At 44.1% G+C, this 20,447-nt stretch overlaps 1 protein-coding gene and 1 non-coding gene across 8 annotated transcripts in view; one reads left to right on the forward strand and one right to left on the reverse strand.

Annotated features, from left to right (window-relative positions):
- PIAS1 (protein inhibitor of activated STAT 1) overlaps window positions 1–20,447 on the forward strand; it is a 163,263-nt gene that overhangs the window by 111,249 nt on the left and 31,567 nt on the right. For all 7 annotated transcript variants that reach the window (XM_038767232.1, XM_038767236.1, XM_038767233.1 and 4 more), the window contains 4 exons: window positions 12,854–12,938; window positions 13,337–13,384; window positions 17,565–17,655; window positions 18,560–18,694. In XM_038767232.1, the coding sequence (XP_038623160.1) occupies window positions 12,854–12,938; window positions 13,337–13,384; window positions 17,565–17,655; window positions 18,560–18,694 (359 nt within the window). The remainder of the gene's footprint in view (window positions 1–12,853; window positions 12,939–13,336; window positions 13,385–17,564; window positions 17,656–18,559; window positions 18,695–20,447) is intronic.
- Window positions 7,867–8,004, reverse strand: LOC119946283. The gene has a single exon (XR_005456389.1). It is a non-coding gene; the product is annotated as a small nucleolar RNA SNORA7 (small nucleolar RNA).

Genomic DNA, 20,447 nt, shown 5'->3' on the forward strand with positions numbered 1-20,447 from the left:
GTAACCAGATCAAATCAAGAGATTAGCTTACGGGCTACCAAGTACTAGCCAGCTAATAGAAATTTATACTCTCTAGTTTTAGGCTCCTTATGTCTGTGGTGGAGCTGGGATTAGAATCACAAGGACCCTTCTAATCCCGGCTCCACCACTTGTCTGCTGTATGACCTTGCTCTATGACTTCACTTCTCTGGGACTCAATTCCCTCACCTGTAAAATGGGAATTAAGACTGTGAGCCCTATGTGGGACAGGGACTGTATCCAACCTGATTAGCTTGTAATCTACCCCAGGGTTTAGTACAGTGCCTGGCACACAGTAAGGTCTTAACAAATACCACAAAAAAAAAAAGAATAACAAAGGCGACATGAGAAATTGTGTAGTTTTTGGTTGCATTTTCACCCTAGACATCTCTTATGAGGAATTCATTGGAAATGTTTTTTATCATGATGTTGGTTTCAGAATGAAGTGAAAGCAGAAGTTAGTTGCTCTGAAGGGTGTGGCGGGGTGAACACAGAATTGTTCGCCCATCCTAGAATCTCAGAGTAAGGAGGCATCCTTGGAAGGTTCAAGGGAAAGATTCAAAATGAACAGAAGGGAACCCTTCTTCACCTGCTGTATGGTAAGCATAAACAGTTTGCTACAGGAAGTTGCATATGCCAGAATTAGCAGCAGATTCAAGGAGGGGTTTTTAGTGGTGTTGGAAGGCCCAGCCCCAGACTTCACTTCTTTGGGCCTCAGTTCCCTCATCTGGAAAATGGGGATGAAGACTGTAAACCCCATGTGGGATGGGGACTGTGTCCAACCCGATATGCTTGCATCCACCCCAGCGCTTAGTACAGTGTCTGGCACATAATAAGCGCTTCATAAATACCACAGTTATCATTATGGGCATTAAAAAGGGAAATCATTCCTTCTAAGTATCTTATTGCCAAAGATAGAGGCAGAATATCAGTTGAATAGACTGCGAGCCTGACCCAGACATGGTCTGTTCTTTTTATTGTTCTGATAATAATAAAACTTTACCAGGTTGGTTCATTGTGGCCTAGTGGATAGAGTATGGGCCTGGGAATCAGAAAGACTTGGATTCTAATCTCAGCTCTGCCACTTGTCTGCTGTGTGATTTTGGACAAGTCACTTTCTCTGGGCCTCAGTTACTCCATCTGTAAAATGGGGATTAAGAGTGTGAGCCCTATGTGGGACAGGGACTGTGTCCAACCCAATTTGCTTGTATCTACCCCAGTGCTTAATACAGTGCCTGGCACATAGTAAGTGCTTAACAAATACTGCAAGTATTATTATTATTATTCTACCACTTCCCAGACTGAGCCCTTTCCTTCCTCTCCCCCTCGTCCCCCTCTCCATCCCCCCCATCTTACCTCCTTCCCTTCCCCACAGCACCTGTATATATGTATATATGTTTGTACATATTTATTACTCTATTTATTTTATTTGTACATATCTATTCTATTTATTTTATTTTGTTAGTATGTTTGGTTTTGTTCTCTGTCTCCCCCTTTTAGACTGTGAGCCCACTGTTGGGTAGGGACTGTCTCTATATGTTTCCAATTTGTACTTCCCAAGTGCTTAGTACAGTGCTCTGCACATAGTAAGCGCTCAATAAATACGATTGATGATGATGATGACTTGCCCTTTGGCCAGAAGCTGAAGGTGAGCTATAGCCTTCAGATTTGCTCTGCTCCCTTCAGGCCCGGTGTAGTTCCTTCGAGCTAAAATGGGCCTGACTGCGTGTTGGCTAGTACAGTGCTTGGGCTTCTAAATCCCTCTGACATATCAATAGTCAAACTATTGTTGCCTATGGGATAGGAGGCCTGATGGAAGAGATCCAAGCACTTAGTCCAGAGCTCCACACATGGTAAGCACTAAATAAGTACCATGGACGGAACAGGGAAGTTCCAACAAGATGGGGCCATCAAGAGAGAGTATTCAGAGGCAATGAGAAGGAACATTCATTCAGTCATGGAAAAGCACTGTACTAAGTGCTTGACAGAAGCCAGTGATTTTCCCTCAGGTGCCTTTCACCAAGACTTTAGGGATTAAGACTGTGAGCCTCACTTGGGACAGGGGCTGTGTCCAACCCGATTTGCTTGCTTAATACAGCGCCTGGAACATAGTGAGCGCTCAAATGCCACTGTTATTCACCAAGAAGTTTTCCCGAAAGACTTCTGTGCAGGACCTCTCCAGCCTCTGCCATTCATGTCCCCTGTGGAGCAGTAGGTACAGGGAGTGTTTGGACAATCAAGGATGCAGTTTATTATGACGGCTGGGCATTTTAGGACATAAAATATGCTTGTGGCTAGTGTGACTAGTTTTCCCTGAAGAACTTTTGTCAAATTTTCATATCGTGGATTTTTTTTTTTTTACCCTCAGTCAGAGAAGCAGTGTGGCCTAGTGGATCATCACAGGCCTAGGAGTCCGAAGGGCCTGGGTTCTCATCCCAGCTCTGCCACTTGTCTGCTGAGTGACCTTGGGGACGTCACTTCACTTCTCAGGACCTCATCTGTAAAATGGGGTTTAAGACTGTGAGCCCCTTGTGGGACTGTGTCCAATGGATTACTTTGTATCCACCCCAGCACGTAGAACAGAGCCTGGCATGTAATAAGTGCTTTACAGATACCATTAAAAAAAATAAAAATATATATCAGAAACCTTCAACACCAAGGCACAGTCCCAGCAGGCATTCACCCACATCTGGCAAATTTATCATTTTGAAATGATTAATGTTGGTTTACTAATTTTTATTTACTTTTTCATGATATTTAAATGCTTACTATGAGTCAGGCACTGTGCTAGCCCCTAGAGAAGGATACAAGCTTATCAGGTTGGACAGTCTCTGTTCCACATGGGGCTCCCAGCCTTAACCCCTATTTGCAGGTGAGGTAACTGAGGCACAGAGACTTGCCCTAAGTCACCTAGCAGAGACATGGCGAGGACGGGATTAGAACCCAGGTCCTTTTGACTCTCAGGCCTGGGTCGTATCCGCTGGGTCACAGCTTCTTCTCCATTGTGGCTGCTAATGACTGTGTATATGTTGCCAGTGGGGCACAGTGTGAAAATTTTAAGCTAATATCAAAGTATAATGTGAAATGCTGTACTGCGTGACATTGCAAGGGAAAATACACAACATTTGGGGATGAGATTCCCATTTCAGTAGTTGGAAATCTAGTGGCTGAGATTTTTGGCCTCATTGATAAAAATCAGGTTGTTTTTATCCACCTGCCATTTTTAAGGTGGAGTAGGACAGGAAGAGTTCTGATTTGAAGACTGGTATTCCTAGAGGGGCGTCTGTGATTTGCTCTTCCAAAGAGCAGCAAGAGGTATTCTACAACAGAAAGATTATGTTGCTATTTTTAGCTGCCGATACTGCTGGTGAGATGGAAGAGAGAATATTTTTAGAGCAGTAAAAAGTGCCCTACTCAGTTCAGTTTAGTGTTTTTCCTCTTTGCTAGTGTTTAAGAAACTGTATCTGTTTTTCCCATTTCTCTCTGTAGTCAATTTGGGCATTCCCTTAGTTTGTAATTGTGTGTATTGTAGCATTCGTGTCCAACCTTACCCTTTTCTTACTAGCTCTTATTGAAACAGTTCTACCCCTGAAAAAGTCATATTTTCCAAATACCTCTTCTGTGCACAATTAGAGTGCATCAGGTTTTAGGAACCAACCCAACCACATCAGTGTATTCTTAGGTGTACAGCTACTGTAGGCAGTTGCTACCAAAAAGCATTTATTTTCACAAAACCTGCTCCGACAAAGGGAGGCCAAATTCAACCCATATAAAGATGAGCTCTTTGAGAGGGGATGGGATGATTCAAAGACCAAATTCCTACAAACTTCCATATCAGGGTGGCATTTCCTCAGTTCTCGTAAATCCAAGCGAGTCAATTTTGGGCTGTAAGTGGAATTAAGCCATATGCCTGAATTCTCAAATATTCTTGTGCTAAGAACTGGAATAGGAGTCTTGTACCTGGTCCTAAATTTCTTCCACTTTTTAGCTGATGCTTGTGAAACACTTTGAAGAGAAGGTGCTGGTGCTTGGAAGCACTTGCTAAAACACCCCTACTCAAGGATTCAGGAAGGACAAAGCTGCCATCCCTGCCTATCCGCTACCCACTACCCTGTAGTTCAACCACCTGCCACCATCCTGTGACCAGAGTTCAAGTTTCCCAACCCAGCGTGAGTCAAAACTCATGAGGTTTAGCTCCAGGTCATTCGTTAATAATGATGGCATTTAGTAAGCGCTTACTACGTGTCAGGCACTATACTACGCGCTGGGGAGCATACATGCAAATCGAGCTGGACACAGTCCCTGCCCCATATGAGGCTTGCAGTTTCAGTCCCCATTTTGCAGATGAGGGAACTGAGGCTCAGAGAAGTGAAATGACTTGCCCATGGTCACTCGGCAGGTACGTAGTAGAGCCAGGATTAGAACCCAGTGCCTACCCACACCGTATCTTGTGCTTAAAGTCCTCCACCTTGGGATAGGCTTAGGACACGAATACCTGTTCATAAGTATGGAGCTTAGAAACAAGCGACTGTCTCATCACACAGCTGATGCTTGACACCATTTCTGAAGTGGGAAGATATGTAAAAGCAGATTTCACCCGCAGTGAGGTATTGGAGTACCTACTGGATGCCAAATGTAAAAAAACACTTAGAGTATAGCAGTAGTCAGACACATTCCCTGCCTTAGAGGAACTTAGCATTCAAAGAGGAAGATGGACAAAAATTTAGAGATGAAAACTGGAGGATTTATTATGGACAGAGTAGGATGAAAGCTCAACAGGTAGTTGAATGTACCGATAAATATATAAATGAAAATAGACTCGCATACACAAATGCAGGGAGCTGCGTGGCCTGTTGGAGAGAGCACAGGCCTGGGAGTCAGAGGAACCTGGGTACTAATCCTGACTCTGCCAGTTGCTTGCTGTGAGACCTTGAGCAAGTCACTTCACTTCTCTGTGTCTCAGTTTCCTCAACCATCAATAAGAGATATCTGTTCTCCCTCCTCCCTAGACTGTGAGCCCCATACGGGTCAGGGACTGTGTCCCACATAATTAGCTTGTACCTAACCCAGTGCTTAGAAGAGTATTTGACACACAGTGAGAGCTTAACAAATACCATTTAAAAAGTGCAATTTTGCCCATTAGCCATGGAAGTTCTCTACTGTTGCAAGTTGCATTTAACCAACGTCCATCTTTTTTCATAAAGCTGATGTCTTAGTATCCTCATAGTCTGTGAAATGAAGAGTATTTTCTTGGTGCAGATCAGCTTTCCGTTGGTGTGTGAGAAACAAAGAAAATACTCTCCGTAGGTTTTCTTTTGGTGAGCCCCTTTTTGGTATGAGGCAGGCAACGGTTGGGCAGTTTGCCCAATCCCCTTTTTATTGTTATTATATTATTATTATTATTATTATTATTATTACTGATAATAATAATGGTATTTGTTCAGCACTTACTCTGTGCCAAGTACTGTTCTAAGCACTGATGTAGGTACAAGGTAATCAGGTTGGGCACAGTCCCTGTCCCACTTGGGGCTGACCGTCTTAATCCCCATTTTACAGATGAGGTAACTTAAACCCAGAAAAGTGAAGTGACTGAACCAAGGTCACCCAGCAGGCAAGTGGCACCCACGTCCTCTGACTCCCAGGCCTGTGCCCCTGCCACTGGGCCATGCTGTTTTTCCCATGGGAGAACAGGTAGCTATAAAGAAGGTTGTTCAGATGCCCAAGCCACTGCTAAATTATTTTGCTAACCAGGTCCCAGGTTTCCAGGGTCCAGAGCTGCCTAGTAGTAATAATAATAATAGTAATAACAATAATAATTATGGTATTAAGTGCTTACTATGTGCCAGGCATTGTACTAAGTGCTGGGGTAGATACAAGGTAATTGGTTTGGACACAGTCCCCATCCCACATTGGGCATACCCTCTTAATCCCCGTTTTCCGGATGAGGTAACTGAGGCAGAGAGGTGATGTGACCTGCCCAAGGTCACCTAAGAGGCAAGTGGCAGAGCCAGGAGTCCTTCTGATTCCCAGGCCCATGCTCTGTCCACCACCAAGCAGCTGCCGGGGCCTTTGTCTGCTTCGTTTGCCATCGGACTAGGGCAATATTGCTTAAATGAAGGCAGTTTGATTGAGTTCCAGGATTTCACCCGGAGAATGGATGACGGCTGGCTACCGAAGCAGCTGCTCAGTGGATGGCCAAAGCAGGGCCATCCCCAGCGGGGCAACCAAAACAATCACCCTAAGGATCACCACCTCACTCTGTGGGTGGCGTAGCATGGCCTAGTTGATAGAGCTCAGGCCTGGGAGACCGAACGACCTGGGTTCTATCCCAGCTGGGCCACTTGTCTGCTGGGTAAACTTGGGCTAAGTCATTTCACTTCTCTGGGCCTAAGTTCCCTCATCTGGAAAATAGGGATGAAGGCCGTGAGCCCCATGTGGGACATGGACTGTGTCCTATCTGATTAGCTTGTATCTACCCCGGGGCTTAGTACAGTGCTTGGCACATAGTAAGCACTTAACAAATACCATAAAAATGGTGGGATAATAATAATAATAATTGTGGTAATAATAATTGTGGCATTTGCTAAGTGCTTACTATGTGCCAAGCACTTTACTAAGCGCTGGGGTGGATGCAAGTAAATCAGGTTGGACACAGTCTGTGTCCCAGGTAAGGGCTCACAATCTTAATCCACATTTTACAGATGCAGTGTCTGAGGCACAGAGAAGTGAAATGACTTGTCCACGGTCACACAGCAGATCAGTGGCAGAGCCAGGATAAGAACCCAGGTTCTCTGACTCCCAGTCACATGCTTTATCCATTCAGGATAGCTGCCTCTCATTAGCTTCAGAGGTCAGCATAGCTGTGGAGTATTGGGAAGCAATAGCAGCCGACCAAACTAGAGTACAGCATATAAAAATGGGGTGGCTAACTTCTAAGCATAGGAGGCAGGCGGAGTCACAAATAGCAACACACCCTGCCAAACGAAGGCATGCAGATGGCAATTTCTTCTTGAAACGTTGCAGGAAGAACTGGTCTGTCATTAATTGTTTCAGCCACATCTACTCCCCCAGTATCAAATTGTTGGTGGCATCATATTCAAGCCACAAATGACAGCGTTCTGTATGTTTAGGTTTTGGCCCTGCCCACGCCTTTTTTAAAAATACAAATACCCGCCAAATCTGACCCCAGTAGCTTTCTGTTAAAGACATTTCAAATTCTATCTGGAAAGTGCTTAGGGTTTTTGAACTTGTGAGATTATTTGGGGGACAGGTATAGCAAGGGAGCCAAGGATTCTAAAATAACCCCTGCCTCAACAGCATGAATCCTCTCACCAAGCCTAAAGAGGCCATATATCTCCTAGAGAGCAGAGGCTATTCAGCTTTACTGTTTTCTTTGTTTGATGGTGGCCACTTAATGGCCCTTCAGTCTTCTGGTCCTCACCAGATTGTCTCAGCCTCAGTCTCAGACAGATATTTTTCTCTGTCTTGGACTGAGGCTGAAACTGATACAATCTTGAGTCTTGAGAATTGTCAAGTCATGAGAATTGTTCTCAGCATTCTGTTCTTAGGCCCAGTGGATGATTCTAGACAAAATCCTGCTTAGGTCATACAAGATAACTCAGCCCTGATGTTGTTGTTGTCTTATGCTGTCAAGTCGTGTCCGACCCATAGACGCATCTCTCCCAGAATGCACCACCTCCACTTGCAGTTGTTCTGGTAGTGTATCCATAGAGTTTTCTTGGTGAAAATATGGAAGTGGTTTCCCATCACTTTCTTCCGCGCAGTAAACCAGAGTCTCCGCCTTCGACTCTCTCCCATGCCATTGCTGCCCAGCACAGGTGAATTTTGATTTGTAACAGATTGCCTTCCACTCACTAGCCACTGCCCAGGCTAGGAATGGAATGGATATGCCTCTGCTTGACTCTCCCTCCCATAGTTGAGACTGGTAGAGTCCTGGAAACTCTCCAGGAGCGCCCCTGGGAGGAAAGCACTGATGTACATATCTTTAAATTATGCATTATAAGGTATTTATATTAATGTCTGTCTCCCCCTTTAGACTGTAAGCTTATCATGGGTGGGGAGCGTATCTGCCAACTCTGTTGTTTTGTACTCTCTCAAGTGCTTAGTACAGTGCTGTGCATATAGTAGGTGCTCAGTAGATACTGTTGGCTGGTTGATTGAAGTTTGAGACTGAGTGGGAGGTGTCAGGAAAGAAAAGTAATTTTAAATCCTCAGCATGGCTTTCTTGCCACAGTTATTAGTCTGGCCTACTGGTTCTCCTTTATTCGATTGGGTGGTCTTTCTGATATTGATACCTTGGGGTAGGTATTTTACTGATGGTGGAGGAGAAATGGAGGGTGGTGATTGAGGACATGATCATGATCGTAAGGGGAGCGGTGTGGCCTAGTGGAAAGAGCCCGGGCCTGGGAGTCAGAGGACCGGGTTCTAATTCTGACTCTGCCACTTACCTGTTGTGTGACCTTGGGCAAGTCACTTCACTTCTGTGGGCCTCAGTTCCCTCATCTGCAAAAAGGGGGTTCTATCCCTGTTCCCCCCCCTACTTAAACCATGAGGGACCTGATTGACTTGTATCTATTCCAGAGCTTAGTACAGTGCTTGGCATATAGTTCACGCTTAACAAATACCACAGTGATTATCATCATTATTATCATAACCACCCTGGGTGTATCTGAGGGCTGGTTTTTTTGAAGAAGGAATGCTCTAGTGGTGCTACTTTTGGCACAATAGATCATGAGTCACCAGTAACATTGAGTCACTTGTAACATTGTTGTTTTTCTCAGAAAGAAGTGAAACCACATAAGAATAAATATCAGGAGAAAAGAGGAAAGGAAAAGTTAAGGCAAAGCCTAGTTTTCTTCGTGCAAGTGAATTTTGTAGTGTTGCTGATGAAACTTTACAAAATTTCACTGAAATCTAAAGGCTTATTTCCAGAGAGATTGTTGACTTCAAAACAAATGGTTTGTAATTTTTACAGTTGGTTAAAAAAAATCCCTTACATTAGTTTTTCCATGTGTATTAAACAGCTGTAATAATATTCTGTCTTCTGAACTTAGCTAGTGGTATGTGGCATTCCTGTAGTGGAATTAACAGCTGTAAGGGGTATTCTGCTATTGAGAACACCCAAATGTTTTACTAGGATCCCAGGAATTCCGAAAAGGTTATTTCAAGGCCTCTTGGGTATAAAAAGATGCCTTGAAATAAAAATTTTTATTTCATAATATATTTTGTTTTCTCTCTCCTCTTCCGTTCCCACCCCCCTCAGGATAGGAGTCATGCAGAGTATTTCAGTACTAGAAAGTGACAAGGTAACGGTGACTTGTCTGGCAGTTTTAGGAAACTTAAATTTTCACATAAAGGAGAAAAGAGGGTGCCTACATGGATCTTGAAGTTGCTCTTTTATACAAACCAAAGCAAAAACTTTTAAAATGGAAAAGAAACGTAATTTACTGTTTTTGTTGTTCAATAAGTATAACAGATAGTTTCTCCATGGGAACTCTAGTCCCGAAGAAACTGAATTTCCTTTAAAATTTCCATTTAAAAATAATTCAGTAAGTATAGCAGATAGTTCTCTCATGGGAGCTTTAGTTCTGTGGGTATAAGACACAGACATAGGATGCTTCCCCCTGACAATTCTGATTCTGGGTTCTAATTCCGACTGTGTCACTTGTCTGCAGTATGACCTTGGACAGGTCACTTCACTTCTCTGGGCTTCAGTTACCTCATCTGTAAAATGGGGATTAAGACTGTGAACCCCATGTGGGACAGGGTCTGTGTCCAACTTGATGAGATTTTATTTACCCCACCACTTACAATAGTGCTTGACACACAGTAAGCACTTGACAAATGCATCCTGATCGTCATCATCAAGAGTTGCAAGGGACCACTGTGTAGCAGTGTGGCCTAGTGGAAAGAGCATGGGCCTGGGAGTCAGAGAACCTGGGTTCTAATCCTTGCTCTGCCTATTACTTGTTATGTGACTTTGAGCTAGTCACTGCACTCTTCTGGGCCTCAGTTCTCCTCTTTTTCTTCTTACTTAGACTGTGAACCCCATACGGGACAGGGACTGTGGCCAACCTAATTCGCTGGGACTGTGGCCAACCTAATTCGCTTATATCTACCCTGGCACTTAGAGCAGTGTTAGATGCATAGTAAGTGCTTGACAAACACCATAAAAAAAGGGAGGCTGGGAGATGGTTAGGAGGGAAAGAAAACTAATGTTGTATTCTGGCTTTCCTAATTTCCATCCATTTTGTCTTTCATATGCTTCCTGATAGCCCTTTTTCAATAGGATACACAAAAAAATAGCAGTGTCACATCTGTGAGGCACTATCAAACTAAGTCAGTTCAGAACTATAATGCTCCCCTGGCCTTTTCTTCTTTTAATGGCTTCAACTGAAATAAGCAAAATCAGACCTTAGTTATACAAGCTGAAAGGCCCTGAAGTTCTTCAGGTTTTCCTGAATGATGTTTGAGATAATAAAAGGTACCGGATACCAAATTTTACAAAGGCCATGCAGAGGGAGAGGGAAAGTATGCAATGTAGATCATGCGAGGATGGGTGCATTGGACAAAGCATTCTGCGGAGGCGGAGGAATGAATTATTGAGTATATGGGACCAATGAAAGGAAGGGGCAAATTCCCAGGGGCAGATCCTTGGAGAACCCTGGCTGCTTTTGCAGAACGGCTCGGGCTGGGCAGGGGGCGGCTCCAAGATCTCAGTAGCCCGGGAGTCCTTTTATGACACTCTTGAAATGTCACCTTCTGGGAGTGAGCCCAGTAGCCCAGTCAGAAGGCCATTGCTGGCAAGGGGAAGAGGCAGTAGTCTGGCAAAGCCAGGTCAGGCCCCCAAACGCTCAATCAGTGATATTTATTGAGTGCTTTCTGTGAGTGGAGCACTGTACTAAGTACTTGGGAGAGTACAGAACAGCAGTGTTGGTAGTCACATTCTCTGCCTACGGTCAAGGGGAGTGGCGGCAGGTGCATGGGGGAGACACGTTAGAGTATAGCAGGGTGGCAGAGGGGGTGTTACAGTCTGGGGGGTGGAGAAGGGTGGTTAAAATCTAGAGGGTTGGGGGTGGTTACAGTCTGGAGCAGTGGTGTGGGGGCTACAGTTTAGATGGGTGTGTCTGGGGGGTTGTTTGTAGTTTAGGGAGGGCCCTGCCGCCACATCCCTTTTCATGAATCCGGGGCACTCGGTGCGGGGCTTGTATTGGTGCAACTCAGCCGGGATAATAATAACAGTAATAATAATAATGGTATTTGTTAAGTGTTTACTACGTGCAAAGCACTGTTCTAATCACTGGGGGGTTATAGGGTGATCAGGTTGTCCCACATGGGGCTCACAGTCTTAATCCCCATTTTACAGATGAGGTGACTGAGGCACAGAGAAATTAAGTGACTTGCCCAAAGTCACACAGCTGACAATTGGCTGAGTTGGGATTTGAACCCATGACCTCTGACTCCAAAGCCCGGGCTCTTTCCACTGAGCCACGCTGTTATCTGTAGCCGCAGCTAGTGCTGTACTGAGTGAGGGTCTGACCCTGCCGGTCAGTCAATCGTACTCATTGAGCCCTTACTGTGTGTAGAGAACTGTTCTCCACGCTTGGACGAGGACAATACAGTAGGGTTGGTAGACACATTCCCTGCCCATTTTGAGTTTATAGTCGAGAAGCCAAGGTTATGGTCAATATACAGTACGTTCTCCCCCAGGGAAAGCATTTGTTGCCTGGTAAAAAAAAAAAAAGGAACTTGGTCATACTAAAAAGTCTATTCTTTTTCTGAAGTTTGGTACCCATTTGTATGACCAGGTGTTTCCTCTAGAATAGGAGCTCCTTTTCCTTATGGTATTTAAGCACCTACTATGTGCTAGACACTGAACTAAGTGGTGAGGTAGATACAAGATAATCAAGGTGGACACGGTCCACGTCCCACAGGGGCTCACAGTCTTAATCCCCACTTGACAGATGAGGGAACTGAGGCCCAGAGAAGTGAAGTGACTTGCCCAAGTTCACCCAGCAGACAAGAGGTGGATGCAGGATTAGAACCCAAGTCTTTCTAACTCCCAGGCCTGGGCTCTGTCCGCTAGTCCGTGCTGCTTCTAGGTAGGGAACGTGTCTACCAACTCTGTTGTATTGTACTCTTCCAAGGTCTTGGTACAGTTCTCTGCACCCAGTAAACACTCAGTAAATACCGTAGGTTGATTGTCATATAAAGTGATATTGTTTTGCTGAGGTTCTCTGCTTTAACAGTGATTTGATGTCAGAGCATAGCAGGAGGGGAGGGAATGCTGAGTTTCCTAAAAGTAGTCAATGAAGCCCAGATGTTCCTGAGTTGCAGATCTTAAAGAAGTGTGTGTGTTTGTGTGTTTTTATTGTGGAAATTCTCAGTCACATTCATGCAGCCTTAGGAAGATTTACCTTCTTTGTTGAGATTCTTTACTTTTCAATAGATGCTAGTTATGTTTCCACACTTTAGTGGCACCATGCACACATACCTTACATCATGATTTTCATTCCTTTATTAGTGCTTCTTTTGATAGGATCTTTTCTGTACTCAACACTTGGGTGTTGTCTTCTAAGAATCTGTTGTTTTTTTTAAGCTAATAGAAACATTCTTTCCCTTGATGCGTTCCAGCTGTGGCATCAATTTCTCAATTCCATAGTTTTCATCGCCTGCTTCTACGAAACTGGTTTATTTGGAAATCCCTTCAGTTTATGGCAGGTGGCTCTCTTGTTTTGCTTTGTTTTTGTCGAATCTCCCCTGCTGATGTCTTTGACCGTGAATGTGAAAATTAATGCCTGCCTTTTCTCTTTAGCTTCAGACAACAGCCAGCGTTTTCGAGAAACCTGTTTTGCCTTTGCATTGACTCCCCAGCAAGTCCAGCAGATCAGTAGCTCCATGTAAGTGTGTCTTTCACTCAGTCATATTTATTGAGCGCTTACTGTGTGCAGAGCTCTGTACTGAGCACTTGGGAGAGGACAGTACAACAATAAACAGGCACATTCCCTGCCCATCTTCAAATACAACTTTCAGGATTGGCAATTGGAACTCAGTGTGGCGTCTAAGATGGGAATAAAACTAAATGTATACTGGTTGAGTTTCAAGTATTCTTAGCCTAACTAAAAATATCATTGTAGAGCTGCTGTGACTGTCAAAGCAATTCTATCTTGATTATTTTAGTGCATAAAGCTTTTCCTGTAGCAGCATTGATTTTTAGCTTGTACTTATGCCCCGAAGTTTACTGTTTCTCCTTTTCTTTTCTTTTCTTTTTTTTTTTTTTTTGTCCTTTCTCTTCTAGGGACATTTCTGGGACCAAATGTGACTTCACAGTACAGGTCCAGCTAAGGTACAGTTTTACTGAATAAAAATAAAGATAATGATGGTATTTAAGTGCTTACTGTGTGCTAAGCACTGGGGTAGATGCAAAGTAATCATGTTGTCCTACGTGGGGCTCACAGTCATAATCCCCATTTTACAGATGAGGTAATGGAGGCACAGAGAAGTTAAGTGACTTGCCCAAGGTCACACAGCTGACAAGTGGCGGAACCAGGATTTAGAACCCTTGACCTCTGATTCCCAAACCTGTGCTCTTTCCGCAAATTGTTATTCAATCAGTGGTATTTTTTGAGCACTTACTGGGTGCAGAGGACTGTACTAAGTGCTTGGGAATGTACAATGATAAAGTCCGGAGTGTTTAAGCTTGGAATATTTCATCACTTTTCATAAAGTTGATCTTCCTCTATTATTACTGTAAGTGGTTAGCAATTATGTGGCCAGAAACGGAATTATGGACACCTTCCTAACTTCCAAATTTTCCCAGTTTTTAACATTGTTTTTCTGATGGAGTGAACAATTTTCCTAGTTGTAGCTCTGTCCATTTAGCTCTAAGGCAGACTTTGCCCTAGCTATTCAAGTGTCCAATTTCAGTTTGGCAATCAACTGTGCGGAGCTGCCCAAGAAGATGATTGAAAAGCTTCAGCAAATGCATTCCTTAAATATTAATAGCGAAAAATGCTTTCAAATACTGGGTAGAGAAAGCAGGGCTTTATCATCCCAACAGAAAAGTCCCTTTCTCCAAAAGCAAGTAGGATGACAGTCCTTTTGGAAGCAGTGCATCTAGAGAAAGGCTCTCCCACCAACTTGCCCAAAAGCCTTGAGCAAATCATCTGTCTCAGCTTTGGTTTCCCCATCTGTGAAACCGGTGTAAAAATGTTTGTCTCCCCTCCCCGCCCCAAATTCATTGCGATTTTAAGAAGACAGAATGAGATCCCTGATATAAAGGTGTGCTGGGAGAAAGAAAAGGTTCTCCAAAGTGGAGAAGAGTTATTCCAGGAATTGTAATGATCTGCTTATCATTCCTGGTTGGATCTCTTTCAGCTTCTCCCCTCCTGTTTAATCAAGTGAAGGTATTTGGTCTGATGTATATATTCAGTGGGAGAACTAGTTGAGTCCTGTTCCAGGGCACCTCATGGGAAACACCACCTGATATTTAATTGCAAAACCTAGGGCTTTGTTCTGTGGAGGAGCAGAGGGGCTGATGAAAAATACCCAGTGGGTGATCAATAAATATTAATAGTCACAGCAGGAGAGTCAAACACCCAGACTAGTGAAAGAGAAATGGAGAGAGGTTTTTATTTTTGCTTTTGTTTTTCTTTTAAAAGCCCCTTGCCGTCTCCAACTAAGGTCAGGGAGCAATGCTTTGAGAGAATTTAACTCACTTGCTCCCACTTGTGCAGCCAAGATCCAGTCAAGTAGTCAACAATTCCCAGGCTTTCTGGTAAAGGAATCAATCCCCCAGCCTACCCCACTGAGCCTCAGGAGATTAGTATTTGGGAATTATCCCTATGTGCTGTAAGCCCCTTCTTCCAGAATCCCCACCCATTGACCCGAATGAACCTTTATTTTGAAGGTCAGGGCAGAGGGGAGGGGAAGCGAAGCAGGAGAAAAGCTGGGAAATTTTCCAAGACAGCATGCAGAAATCCTCATCATTTATCTCCTCATTATGCTGTTTGGGAACTTTTCAGACTCCCTTGTCTGAAGAAAAAGATGGTTCTCCTCCTGACCCCATCCATTCCCCGGGCTCCTCAGTCCTCCAGAACTCCAAAGGCATTCATTCAGTCATTTATTGAAGCGTATTTATTGAGCGATTACTGCATGCAGAGCACTGGACTAAGCGCTAAGGCGGACATCTTACTCCAACTTTGTACCTTGTGACTTGCCCAACAGAACTGCTCAGTAATGAACTAATGGCCACCCCAGGATTTCCTCCCCTCAAAGCCCTGCCAAAAAAAACTCTTGTACTTTGAGGATCAAATTACCGTAAGAGACTTCACCCTACCACAGTGGCAGGCCGTTGTGTTGCCTAAATAAACTAAAGTGCTGAAATCCTCCACCCCTAGATGTAATCCTATTATCTATTTTCTGGTTCAGTGGTTTGGCTCCCCAAGAGTTAGCCCCGGTGTGGAACATTGATGCCATTTTCAGTAAATTGAAATTTTTTTTAAAAGCTACTTATAGGGTCCTCTGCTAATTTGGGGAGGAGGGATAGACGCTAGCTATAGAAGAAATCTTGAATACAACTGGAAGATTTAAGCTCATTCTGCTTTTGATGTCCAGACTTACAGGTAGCAGTCTGTCGGGAAAAGTCCATTGTATGTTTGGGGCTTTTTGGTGGAGAATCAATTTGTAGGTTTTAAAAAAGTAAATAAGTGTAATAAAGCATTAATTGTCACTTTAACAAAGGCATGATTTCTCAAAGGAGTTTGTTTCCCTCTCAGAACCACGCTTCTTGCGAATGTTTAGAGGGTGCTGTGTGTACAGATTATCCTAAAGTCTTTGGGTGTGATCTCCTTGTGTTCATACCCCTATAAGTCTCCTCAGCCTCCCCCCACCATGCAGACTTTTTTTTTTCATTTTTTCATTCCCCTGCCACCCTCTTATGGTTCAGGATTGGGGGAATTTTCAAAGTTGGCTATCATCCCAATTAAGGGGAGGCAGTCTTCTTATGGAAGTGGTATGTATCAAGGGATTCAACTCCCTTATGAGGAATTTCATAAGCAACCGATTGCCCAGACACAGAATGGCACATCTTGTGTTGCAGCAAACGGAGCGGATCCGGTAACTCGATACCAACTTCCTTGGGATAAAGGGAATCATATGTGCTTGAGAGTTCTAGGATCCATTTCCAGGCTTGTTTTTCAGCAAAATCTCTGCAGGGGATGATGGAGAGTGCCCATGTTGGGATAGATTAGTTTTCTAATGTAAGGAATGCCACAGAGTGTAAGGGACAGTACAGTCAGTTCTCCTCTCTCGAGGGGCTTGGGTTCCCAACAAACCCTTTGTGGAGGGAAACTCGAATTGTGGTGCTTGCTGCATCTCCCACATGCCCTCAACCGTTCCCCTCCAAGCAAGGCGCCAGAAGAGTGGTCTCTAACTCCACCATCACATCCTATTCAAACCGTGCACTGTGGTGGCAGAGCTGACAGCATCTGTTTTCTTTTAAAAGGTAAAAAATTACCCACAAAATGCATTACTAGCACTTGAGAGTGGGTCAAGCCTCACCTTTAGGAGGAGAGGGAACCCACAGATCTCTGTTGGTGATCTCAGATTAAAGGATGGGATGGAGAGGATTGATAGGAGCCATTTTTTTCCATGGCACATGCACTGTAACCTGTACTCACTGTTGAATCACATGCCTATTCTTAGTTTATTTCCCCCAAAGAGGGTTAAATGCTGAGTTTAGAAATGGATGTCTTAATGGGTTTTTGGCCCACAAGATTAAACATTTACTAAGGGGATGTATTATGAGTATATGGCTACCCTGATCTCTAGTTCCGCTTCTTGCTTTCATGTGCACCATCCTTCACTATTTCAGAGACTCCTTGAGGCATTGTTGTAAAGCCCTATTCTTTATGGGCTCCCTTTTACTCCAAACCCCTTGGTGTCTTCAAACCTTTATTGAGTCCCAAAGTCAGTCACTTCATCAGTCAGTGGTATTTAATAAGCACTTACTATGTGCAGAGCACTTAACTAAGCACTTGGGCAATAGTGCAATGCAACAGAGGTAAGGGAGAGTCAGGAGGAGAAATCCACCCTTGGTTGGCTGGTCCCAAGAGAGGATAGGACCACAATTGGAAAGAACTTGACCAACTCCAGTTGGTCAATCGATTTATCGGCTGACCGTCTTTCTGACCCCCGAGCCCTGCCCTGGCTCTTCACCTTCAAGCCCCAGGGGTGTGGATCCCAAGTGGGCCCTGAGTGACTTCCAGAAAGGAAAAGAGAAGCAACGTGACCTAGGGGATAGAGTCGGGCCTTGGAGTCAGAAGGACCTGGGTTCTCATCCCAGCTCCGGCACTTGTCTGTCGTGTGACCTCAGGCAGGTAGCTTCACTTCTCTGCACCTCAGTGACCTCATCTGGAAAATGGGATTAATCTACTAAAATCAAGTGTGGAATAAATACTCAGCTGTGAATAAATCTGGATCAGATTTTAAGAATGAAAGCTGATAAATCTGTGTAACTTTTTTAGGTTTTGTTTATCAGAAACCAGTTGTCCACAAGAAGATCACTTCCCACCCAATCTTTGTGTGAAAGTTAATGGGAAACCTTGCAGCCTTCCAGTAAGTTCTGAAGAGCTCTTTGAATGGGCAGCCTGACAATATTTCAGTGAAACCGCATGGTATCGTGGGGAAGGGTTGATTTTTATTGTATTTTTCTATCTTGAAAAAATGGAGCGGGTGACCCAATTGTACGGGTGTTATTCCGAAATATAAGGTATGTACTTTTTTTCAGGGAAGGATCTGAAGATAAGGGTACAGATTAGGGAACTTGATGCTCTCTAGAAGTAATACAACAGTCAAAGGGAAAGAAGAGACATAGCAAGAAGCCTCACACTATTGTTTCAGCTCTTTGGTGTGGAAAGGCAGGGAAGAAAGAGTCAGTGCAGATGAAGTGGAAAAAAGGTCCCTTGATCCTTAAGCTTATATTTGTAAGCCTGGTTCTTAATTGTTTGTACTTATTCTTGTATGTAATCCTTCCTGATGTCTCTGAGTGATTATTAACCTTATTGTCTTCTCCTAGACTTGCCTCAGCAAACCTTTAGACCTCAGATTGCCCGAGGAGTCTTGCGGTCTAAGAACAGGATGAGAACTAAGCTTTGACCAACGAGAGGGACTTAAAGCACGAGAGCTAACCATTTTTACTTCTGGTTAGCATTCGCAATTTTGAGCCTTAATGAGAATATTTATACCTTTAAATCAATCGATCGTTTCGATCGAGCACTTCCTGCATGCAGAGCACTGTACTAAGTGCTTAATCAGTCAATCGATAGATTTATTGAGCGCTTACTGTGTCCAGAGCATTGTATTACGCGCTTGGGAGAGTACAATATAACAGATGCATTCCCTGCCCACAAAGAGCTTATAGTCTAGAAGGACAAACAAATAGTGGTTGGGGGTGTTAGAGGAAGAAAAATGAAACTGTTTGGGGACTAGAACGAATATAAATGCATTATTTTGTTCTCAGGGCTACCTTCCACCTACCAAAAATGGTGTGGAACCAAAGCGACCCAGCCGACCCATCAATATCACCTCTCTTGTCCGGCTGTCCACGACAGTACCAAACACCATCGTGGTCTCATGGACTGCAGAAATCGGAAGAGTAAGTAGCTCTTTGTTCTTTTTGCTTGGTGGAGAATCAGGAAAGGTTCATCCTATAAAAGCGGCTACTATCTCTTTAGTAAGACAAAGCAAAATGGGTAGTGTGCTGAAATTGTTTTCTGCCCTGTGTTTTAAATTTCAGCCCATGTCTTCTTTGAAAGTAATTGCAGTATCTAGATGAATCTAAGCTGGATGGCGTGGGTATTAGGACTGAGTTTTGGTTTAGGGTTAGGACTTTTTTGGGGGGTTTGAGGGGAATGGGTATTAAGTGCTTCCTATGTGCCAGGCACCTCACCAAGCACTGGGGTAGATACAAACTAATCAGGTTGGGCAGAGTCCCAAACAGGGCTCTCATTCTTCATCCCCATTTTACTGATGAGGTAATTAAGCAGCGTGGCTCAGTGGAAAGAGCATGATCTTTGGAGTCAGAGGTTATGGGTTCAAATCCTGGCTCCGCCACTTGTCAGCTGTGTGACTTTGGGCAAGTCACTTAACTTCTCTGTGCCTCAGTTACCTCATTTGTAAAATGGGGATGAAGACTGTGAGCCCCATGTGGGACAACCTGATCACCTTGTAACCTCCCCAGTGCTTAGAACAGTGCTTTGCACATAGTAAGCACTTAATAAATGCCATCAAAAAAAAAAGCACAGAGGAAGTGAAGTGACTTGCTCAAGGTCTTACAGCAGACAAGTGGTGGGGTGGCTGGGATTAGATCCCAGGTCTTTCTGACTTTAAAGATTAGAACTCACTGTTTTTCAAACTGGGGGTGGGGAAGTCCACGTTTTTACTAGTCAGGATAGACATGGCCTGTGTCCCTCATGGGGGCTCAAAGTCTTAATCTCCACTTGACAGATGAGGGAACTGAGACCCAGAAAAGTGAAGTGATGTGTCCAAGGTCACATAGCAGACAAGTGACGGAGCTGGGATTTGAACCCAGGTCCTTCTGACTCCCAGGTCCATACTCTAAACAGTACACTCTGCTTCCGTAAGTTGGGTCTGGATAGGTCCCGGGGCCTCCAGCAGCTGTTTTTGAGGGGCAGGGCCTGCAGAGCCATGTGCAGGCTTATTTTTTGGAAGGTCACAGAAAGATGACGTGGACCGGTAAGATCTCGGTTAGGCCATCATGGGCTTGGACAGGGGGTGAGCCAAATTGGGCCCGTGGGCTGGATTTCCCCAGGCCTGACCAGGGCTGCTTCTGCTCAGAGGTTTGACTCAAAGATCGATAGACGCTGCCGCCTTTCTGCTCTTAACTGCTTCCCTGCCTGCCGAGAAGCAGTCAGTGATACCTGCACACCTTGCCATCCCTGGACCAGATCGTCACATTTGGCCCATTCTGACTTTGGCTCTCTCCCGTACACCTTCCCTGGGTGCGGCCTGGCAAGGAAGAGAAACTTAGGCCCTTAAGTGATGGCTTGAGACACTCAGGAAGTTAATCCCATTTTTTAAATTAAGCCAGCTTCAAGGCTGTCTTTTGATTTTCAAAATCGGGGCTTTCAGCCCTGCCTTCACTTAGTTTGAAATAGCTTCCTTATGAAGAGATTTGGAAAGGTCTGACTGATTTTCAAATGTAAATTTCCGTAGCTTTGAAATGGAATACCAAACTTGTAGTGGAGGGTATAATTTTTGGTTACTGTTAGAAGAGAACTCAACTTTTTTTCATGAATTTCTATTCATGGCAGAAAAGAAGAACATGGAATATTCAGTTACGAAAGAAGTGTCGTTGTCTTAGGTTTTTCTTTTTTTTCTCCCCTGGA

This window comes from Tachyglossus aculeatus, chromosome 26, assembly GCF_015852505.1.
Source record: "Tachyglossus aculeatus isolate mTacAcu1 chromosome 26, mTacAcu1.pri, whole genome shotgun sequence".
Taxonomy (NCBI): domain Eukaryota; kingdom Metazoa; phylum Chordata; class Mammalia; order Monotremata; family Tachyglossidae; genus Tachyglossus; species Tachyglossus aculeatus.